The 9532-nt window shown below is 33.8% G+C and overlaps 1 protein-coding gene across 3 annotated transcripts; it reads left to right on the top strand.

The window, feature by feature from the left end:
* On the top strand, positions 4036-9272 carry LOC109352206 (protein IQ-DOMAIN 14-like). Of its 3 annotated transcripts, XM_019594080.1 has the most exons (5): positions 4037-4200; positions 4249-4536; positions 7328-7525; positions 7900-7968; positions 8346-9272. In XM_019594080.1, the coding sequence occupies exons 1-5, from the start codon at positions 4171-4173 to the stop codon at positions 9042-9044; spliced, it is 1284 nt and encodes a 427-aa protein (XP_019449625.1). In that variant the 5' UTR covers positions 4037-4170; the 3' UTR covers positions 9045-9272. The 3 variants fall into 3 exon arrangements, with proteins under 3 accessions (XP_019449626.1, XP_019449625.1, XP_019449624.1); XM_019594079.1 differs by having other exon boundaries at positions 4037-4536; XM_019594081.1 differs by lacking the exon at positions 7900-7968 and having other exon boundaries at positions 4036-4536.

Genomic DNA, 9532 nt, shown 5'->3' on the forward strand with positions numbered 1-9532 from the left:
AAGACCGCAGTTTACATCCTTAATAGGGTGCAGTTAACAAAACCCCATATGAGCTTTGGAATAATAAAAGGCCAAGCTTTAAACACTTTCACATTTGGGGTTGTCCAGCTGAGGCGCGGCCTTATAGGCCGCATGAAAGAAAACTAGACTCAAGAACTGTTAGCTATTAATTTGTTGGCTATGGTGAACGTTCTCGGGGCTATAAATTTTATGATCCCACTTCAAGACTCTTTTTTGAGACGAGAAATGCAAGATATCTTGAGGAAATTGATTTTGGGAAGGAAGAGAACATAAGGAATGTTGTCTTTGAGGAAGAACCTGTCACTGATAGTGAACAAGTTCTTGTGTCTATTACCATTCAAAGAATAAATTCGGTAATAGAAGATAATGTTCAGAATATTGTAAATGTCCCTAACAATATTTCAAAACAAGACAACAATGAGGTTCTCCCTCAAGTACCTATAGAATAAATTCAACAACTTCAAGAAGCAGAAGTGTCATTAAGGAGATCCACTAGAGAGAGGAGAAGTGCAATTCCTGATGATTATTTGTATTTCTTCAAGAACATGAGGATGACATTGGGTTAACAGAAGATGATCATTGAACTTCTGTCAAGCCATGAAAAGTTCTAACTCTCAAAAGTGGATCGATGCCATGAAGGATGAGATGAAGTCTATGCATGATAATGACGTTTGGGATCTTGTCGAATTACCTGAAGGTGTGAAACCTATTGGTTGCAAATGGATATTTAAAACCAAGAGGGATTCAAAGGATAATATTGACAGATATAAAGCTCGTCTAGTAGTTAAAGGCTTCACTCAGAAAGAAGGCATTGGTTATAAATAAACATTCTCTCGAAGTATCTTCAAAGGATTCTTTTAGAATAATATTGGCACTAGTAGCTCATTTTGATTTAGAGCTTCATCAGATGGATGTTAAGACTGTGTTTCTAAATGGTGACATTAAGGAAATGATCTACATGGTGCAGCCAGAAAACTTTGTGTCAGTTGGCTCAAAGTCTATGGTATGCATATTAAAGAAATCCATTTATGGGCTTAAACAAACTTCTCGTCAATGGAATCATAAATTTCATCAAGTTATTACCTCATATGGTTTTGAGGCAAATAAAGTTGAAGATTGTGTATACCATAAGTTCAGTGGGAGTAAATTTATATTCCTAGTATTATATGTCGATGGTATACTGCTTGCTAGCAGTGATATGGGACAATTGCATAAGACTGAGAGATTTCTAACAAAGAATTTCAAAAAGAAAGATCTTGGGGAAGATTCTTTTGTATTAGGTATTCAAATACTGAGAGATCGCTCTCAAGGTATCCTAAGGTTATCACAAGAAATCTATATAGATAAATCCTGGATAGATTTGGCATGAAAGATAGTAAACCATGGGATACCCCTATAGCTAAGGGAGACAAGTTTAGTCTCGAAAAGTGCCCCAATAACGACCTTGAAAGATACGAGATGCAAAAGATTCTTTATGCATCTACAGTAGGAAGTATAATATATGCTCAAGTTTGCACACGTCCTGACAAAGCATTTGTTGTGGGAGTTCTGGGCAGATATTTGAGTAATCCTAGAATGCATCATTGGAAGGCAGTCAAACATGTTATGCGTTACTTGAAGAGAACAAAGGAGTACATGCTCACTTATCGAAGGTCTAAGAATTTAGAGATCATTGGATACTCTGACTCCAATTTTGCTGGATGTCTAGACAGTAGACACTCCACCTCTGGATATGTGTTTGTATTGGCTGGAGATGCTATCTCTTGGAAGTCTGCGAAATGGACGCTTATATCTCCTTCAACCATGACTGCGGAGTTCATGGCTTGTTTTGAAACATCGACCATGGCATATGGTTACAGAATTTTGTCAATGGCTTGCATGTGGTCGATGGTATTGAAAGACCATTGAGGATTTATTGTGACAACAAGTCTGCAGTTCTTTACTCCAACAACAATAGGAGTTCTACAAAGTCAAAATTCATTGACATAAAGTTTCTGGTTGTTAAAGAAAGTGTTCAAAATGTAAATTTCCATAGAACATATACGGACAAGTTTTATGATAGTTGATCCACTGACTAATGGTTTGGTACCTAAAGTTTTTCATGAACATGTTGCTCATATGGGTGTTGTTCCTTAGGGTACCTTAGTTCAGTGGGAGTCTGTATGTTTTATGTTTTGCTTTGGATATTATATACAATTTTTATGCATAATAAAGTTGATGGTTTATTGTTTCATTTTGAAATTGTGCATTGTAACTATTGTGTTGCAATTAAAGACTTTGGATTGATCTCACTAAAGAATAAAGAATGACAAGTTGAAAATAGACATGATTGAGATCACATTGCATGAAATTTCCATGTCACTCATCCATATTTGATCTATGTCATTGAGTATATTAATATGGTGATCATCGTGGTCGAGTCATCCTTGCATGTGATGAAAGTCGCGGTGGTTCCATAGTTGATATATGAGATGAAGCAGATCGTATTAATGAGAAGTCTAAATGTAAATAACATACAGATGCGCGCCTAAAGAACCTATGATATAATTGTATCAGTAAGATATGAAGCCCAAGTGGGAGATTGTTAGAAATTTATAATTTCTAATTAAGGTGAACATCATATATTTTATACAATGATATCGGCTATTTATTTCGGGGGTTATATTATAAGTGATCTAATTACTAGCACCTCATAGATTTCTAAAAGTTGATAACAGATATGAGCTTAATGAATGGATACTCATGAGGTTAACCTATAGGGGATAATGAGAACCCTATAAGTTAACACATAAGGAAAGTTATGGTCCCCAACACACCAAATCAAATTCAGTTTTCTCTTCTCTCCATCAGAGTGAAAACACAAGTCTCATGAGGAATCAGAGATTTGGTTGAGGAATGTCATCTTACCAAAACTCATCTCAAAAAACGCACATCATAAGAGTACATCCAGAAACATGGATTCAGGTATGACACTGCATTTTTTGCTTCATATACATGTGTGAGAATCATGAAATTCAAGATCTTAGAATTTGTATTTCACCAATCATAAGGAATTCCGAACAATAGGATCTTCATTCATCCTATTTTCTCTTATTAATTCATCCTATTTTTTCTTATTAATTTCCAAATTTAGATATGGGTTGTTAGCATACAACATTGCATTTAATCTTATTCCCACATACAAATCCAAAACACTCTAAAGTCTAAACTAAGTTAACTAATTAACTCCATATAAGTTAGGGGTGTTCAAATCCAGACCGATCCAACAATAAAACCAAAAACCGATCCAAAATAGACTGAAACTGCAAAAACCGAATGCATTTGGACTGTGTTGGACTTATTTTTTAAAGACTGATTGGTCCGGTCCGGATTTTGGTTTCACCTCTTGGATCCAGACCGATCCAGCCCGGACCGAAATTGTACGTAAAGTTTAAGTGTGTGATACTTTTTCCAAACTTAATCTTAAGTCTCAACTCCAAAATTGTACCTAGATTTTATTTGTTATATTCTATAACACACATTTATATATATGTTGCTATGTTTTAAATTATATTGATTATATTTGATACACTTTTTTAGAACTTAAAAAAAATCTCATAACCAAATAAAGAAGATTCAAGTATTATTGTTATTAATCATCAGTGGAATATTATAACTGTTAAAATTACGTTACTGATGCTCATATTATTATTATTGATATCTTATTGTTTTGTTATTATTGATATCTTGTTGTTGTTACTATTTTATACTTTTATTATTATTGACTTATTGATATCTTGTTGTTTTATAAATGGAATTTTAATATTTTATAAAAAAAACCTTTCCAAACCGAACCGAAACCGCATATTATATTTGGATCGGATTGGATCGGACATCTTAATATAAACAGACCGATCCAGACCGCATGTTAATTACATGTTTGGATCGAATCATTTTTTTTTTGCCTAAAAACCAATCCAAATGGACCGCGAACACCCTAATATAAGTATATAAGTGTAGTTCAGTATTCACATGCTTCCATTTCATTCTCCTTTTATTCTATTCTCTTATCTCTCTTCTTTTTTCCTCTCTCTATCCTACACCCCAAAACCTTCCTTCAAACTCTACACTATCACCATTTTTCAACCAATGAGTTGAAAGTCACCAATCATGGCCTTTCTCCGCCGTCTCTTCCGCCGAAAGAAGCACTCACCGGGTGCTGATGCTGACGTGTCTAGACACAAAGACAAGAAGAAGAAAAACACCACCAAGAACAACAACAAGGACAACTCCAGCAACCCCTTTGACCCTTCCACTTCCTCCTTCGACGCTAACAGACATGCCATCGCCGTAGCCACTGCCACAGCAGCCGAGGCTGCTCTTGCAGCTGCGCATGCAGCTTCCGAGGTTGTTAGATTAACTAACGGAAGCGGTCCTCGAACCAGCAGGAGGCAAACATCGGCGGCCCATGTCCAACGGCGGTTGGTGGAGGAAACTGCCGCCGTGAAAATACAATCAGCATTCCGTGGTTACTTGGTATGTGAAACATTTGGTATTCTATATGTGGTCCTTGAAATGGTTGTTACAGTCAAATGCATTATGTTTTTTTCTCGTTTTCTTGTTTTGTGTTTGGTTTTGGTGTGCTTCTTCTGCCTTGTTTTCTGTATTCAGTTCTATCTTTTTGGTTTGTTCCATGTTGCTAGCACTTCATCTGCTTTCAAATTTAATAACTCTTCCTCTCTCTCGCCTTGCTTTCCGCACATTCATTTACTCAGTCAGACTCACAATTTTGCTTTTTTGGTGTATTTGTAAAAATGATGCAATTTCAGTGTAAATTTAAAGATATAAGTATAAATATATTTTGATTTTTGTATGTATTTTTACATCACTTTCATTTTCATCAATAGAGAGAAATATGACTCCATTTACTATCTTCTGTTGTGATTTTTATTTTATTTTACGAAAACCCTTTATTTTATTCTAACAATAGTAGTATTCTGGAAAAAAATACATTTTTTTTTTGTTAAAAATTATAACTTTTAAGTTTCTTATATATAAATCTACACTTTTTATCTTTACTTTATTATAAGACTAAGATCTATCTATTTCTACTGTCTTTTTTTTACCGATAGCACTTAAAATAGTTATTTAAATAGTTGTAGTTAGTCTTAACACTCAAATAATACTCGCATAATTCTACCTAATAGTCTTGCTGATTAGTATTTTAAGGATAATGTTTAAAAGATATGAAAATATAATGTTTTTTGAGAAGCAAACATTTAATATTATAAAGAAAAATTAAGTTTGTTAAGATGTTTATATTTTAGATTATTTAAACATTATGATCACGATATTGATAAGCAAAACACGTATATCTGGAGTCAAATTTTGTTTTGTTTTTCAACGTTGATGATTTTCTTATTCTTTTAACTTTTCACCTAATAGTATTATATTGTACGCAAATTAATTTTAAATTTTTATACTTTGTTATAGTAAGATTATGAGAAGTGTGAGTTGTCCTTGGAGTATGCACTACGGAGTTTGGGTATCGCCGACAATTGGAGCAATGTATCATTTCGTCATCAGTAATCTATAGTTATGCTTTTTTTTAACATTATGTTCTCATTTTCCCTATTGTTTATTGACAGTGGCCTATGTAAGTATCTAGGATATATATTTTTCTTCACTTCTCTTTTTATGTTATCCCCACTCAGTACCACGTGCATGCTTATCACGTGCTCGCTGCAATTTTTTATTTGTTAAGTCACTTATATCGTGTTGTCTTGGAGTACGTCCTAGTGCCCTGTTGTGTAAATGAGTTTTGGAACCTAGAAAATGGAGTGAAAACAAATTTAAATTGCACTCCCTAGTCAATAGTCATATTTCGGATCATATATTATTTTTGGTATAATCAATCCCGAACTAATCTTTTTTTTAGGATGTGTATTATTTGTCTTTACTCATAAAAATTGAATCAATAATATTTTAATTTATTTGGGGATCTGGTTAACCTTTACATCACTAAATAGATGTTTTATAAGTAAAATTATAATATTATAGATTTGAAAGTTTATGTACTTCCTAGGTTTTGGAAGTTTCCATATTTAGGGAGAACATATTTTAAGAACGACCCTTATTATAATAAATACTTTGTGTGCAAGTGAATATATGAAATCTCTCACATATTTGGTGAGTTGTATACTTACCCTTAAGTAGAATGTCGTTTTGTACCTAAACAAATATAACCATGACACTAAAGGTTAAGTGGTCCTACGCCAACCCATCACCAGCTATGTCTTATAGGTCATGGGCAATCAAAGTGATGTTTATTAGGCTTCCTAATTCCTATTACTGAATGCAATAGGAGAGTCACGGGCAAGTTAACTTGCTAGTACTGATTTGTGTTCAACTTTTTTCTTGGCTTTGACAAATCAAAAGCTAAAAACCACACTTTAGGATAAACTTATATTCTAAGCTTCATGTCAAAGAAAACAACTTTGGTTAGGGACATTGAACCAACATTTAAGCTGTAGTATATTCTTTTCTTTCTAATCAAACTGAAAGAATCTGCAAGACTACAACATTTATTAACTTATATTTCAACTTTTGCCATAATGTTGATAATGCAAGACATGCCAAGGTGGCGACTAGTCACACATTACACATATTTATATACCAAATTTATTACCTTATAGTTTTACCATATGTAATTATAATTGATGCTTTCCCATTTAGTTGTACACTCATACTTTGAAGGCCACATATGGAATATGTAAGTGATGTATAAGGATCATCTTTAGCATTAGAAAGAGAAGTGTTTCAAAAATAAAAAATATACAATATGTTATGACATATTCATTCTTTTAATTATAATGAAATAACATATTTATCATTAAAAAACAAAAAGAGAAATAAGAGCTTTCCTAGAGAATTGATGTATTTCAAGATCAAGTTAAAGTAGCTTTTTACAATAAACAAAGGAGATAGGAAGCTTCAACTAACATAACAGAGCACCAATAAAGGATGTTTTTAGTAATGATTACACCCACCAGCCTCAAACCCCCATTGTATATCTAAGTCATTTTCCCTTTATTACTGTATACCTTTCTGATATTCCATACTTCTCTGTTCCAAATCTTCTATTTTATTATATTTAGACTATGTCTTAATTTTATTATTTCTATCCCTTTCTTATTGTTAATTGTTTGTTCTTTTTTCCTGCTGAAGAAATGTAATATATCAATTTGATTGTTATAGTATAGTTTTATAGTAGAGTATAATATGAAACTTTAACTTTTAATGACACTTTTGGGGTTGAATTTGGAAGGCAAGGAGGGCACTGAGAGCACTTAAAGCATTAGTGAAGTTGCAAGCATTGGTGAGGGGTCACATTATAAGAAAGCAAACTTCAGATATGCTTAGGCGCATGCAAACATTGGTGCGACTGCAGACCCGGGCACGTGCAAGTCGTGTGCACTTGTCAAATAATATACCTTCTTACAAGTCATCACATTCTCATTACCCTGTAAGTAAAGCATGCTTATTTTTTGTTTAATACTTGTCCTCTTTTTTAAGAGGGTGAGCTTAGTAGAACGATAAAGTTGTTGCTTAGTGGTCAAACTGTCTCTCTATTTATAAGATAAAAATGTGTACACCTATACTCCACATGCCTCACTAAGTGGGAGCCTCGTGTACTGTGCCGCCTTTTTTTAGTTATCTTATTACACAAGCAGCAAGTTTCAAATTAATATGGTCCTTAAGCATGCTCCTTTATCCTTTACTAAGGTCCTTTAGTTTGGATTGTCATGATGCCTAAAAGATTGATGATCTATGCAAAGAATGGATGCCTCATAATAACAATTAATGTGTGTTTGATTCCTTATTTATACTTAATTGCAGGTCCATGAAGAAAATTATGAACATTCACTTCGTGCCTATAGTATGAAATTGGATGGATCTATCCTCAAGGTACATTTGATTCTTCTCTGTAAATCGCATTGCCGTATATACTAGGAAGAACAAAGCAGATAGGACACATACAAATATGTTGATACAGAGAAAATTTATAAAATAATTGAAAGATGTATAGAGGAAAAGCATCTAAAAAGTATTGAAGTATCCAATACATATTGATATCATAAAACCATTTTGAAGTATCAATGTTAGTTACATAACTAATATGTATAGATGATTGAAATGAAAATAGATGTTCTTGGAAGATATTACTGCAAGTAATAGAAGTTTAATATCATGCTTATTCAAGTGTCTTGTAAATGGTGTAACTCTATTGTTTAGAACAAATGTAATTACTCCTTGAATTGGCATTATCCTTTTTAAACTTGCAGAGATGTAGTTCAAATGCAAATTTTAGGGACACGGACTTGGAGAGAGCCCGGTTCGGTTCTAATTGGTTAGACAGTTGGATGGAAGAAAGTGAATGGAACCAAAGCAGAGATCCTCCATTGAAAAATATGCACCAAGATGATGAAAAGAGTGACAAGATTCTTGAAGTGGATACTTGGAAGCCACACATGAACTCTGACCATGGTAGCAGCAGCTCTTTTCAGCTAGCACATCATTACATAGCTTCTGATTACAATAATGAGAATATTATGGCTTATGACTCTCCATCGAAACGTTCTTCAGAGGCTCTAAATCCAAGCCTCTCATCTATAAAAGAAGTGCCATCACGAATTTCTGAGAATAGTCCACAATCATTTTCTGCCTCATCTAGGCTTGGAAGTGGTGCAAGGAGAGGTCCTTTTACACCAACTAAGAGTGAGTTTTCGTGGGGTTTCTTAAGTGGCTACTCGAGTCACCCGAATTACATGGCAAATACTGAATCTTCTAGAGCTAAGGTAAGGTCACAAAGTGCCCCAAGGCAAAGGCTAGAGCTTGAGAGATATGGTTCCAGTACAAGCTGTTTTGTTCAGGGACATTGGGATCACGCAGAGCCTAACTCAGATAGAGATTCTGATTTCAGGAGCAAGGCCAATTCAACTTCAAGCCACTTGAACAGAGTTGGGAGCACTAATTTAAGGTGACAACCTGATATAACAAATCTTATGAAATGAAGAAATTTTCCTATCTTTTCCAAAATCAACAAACATGAGAGGCATTGTTTTCTTTTGCTTGAGTTTCTGTGTGTGACAGCAGTTTTAGAATGTAAGTATTTGACCTTTACTCGTGTAGTCTTTATCCCCACACGATCAAAAGTGACATTGTTGACGTTGAAAATGGACTATACTCAAATCCTGATTTGGTTTTACTGAGTTTTGTTATGTTGATATGTTGTTTATTTTCCATTAACCCAGTGCTGGTTTTAATGGGTGACCCATCTCCTACTATATACTAATGATTATTATATAAGGATACTGTAATATTAACTACATTTCAAAAGAGACAGAAGGAGAGTATAAATGTTTTATGCAACAATAGTTTAGAGATGAATTCAATGATTTGAAGTTGAGTTTTATATGTGTAAGTGTAAAGTAATGCTTACACATCAGTTAAAGAAGAAGATTTCTCACTT

Source organism: Lupinus angustifolius, chromosome LG07, assembly GCF_001865875.1.
Source record: "Lupinus angustifolius cultivar Tanjil chromosome LG07, LupAngTanjil_v1.0, whole genome shotgun sequence".
Classification (NCBI taxonomy): Eukaryota; Viridiplantae; Streptophyta; class Magnoliopsida; order Fabales; family Fabaceae; genus Lupinus; species Lupinus angustifolius.

Coding starts and splice junctions, on each gene's coding strand:
- LOC109352206 (XM_019594079.1), top strand. CDS start 4,171: ATGGCCTTTCTCCGCCGTCTCTTCCGCCGAAAGAAGCACTCACCGGGT. Junction 4,537..7,327: donor CAGCATTCCGTGGTTACTTG/GTATGTGAAACA, acceptor TGAATTTGGAAG/GCAAGGAGGGCACTGAGAGC. Junction 7,526..7,899: donor CATCACATTCTCATTACCCT/GTAAGTAAAGCA, acceptor ACTTAATTGCAG/GTCCATGAAGAAAATTATGA.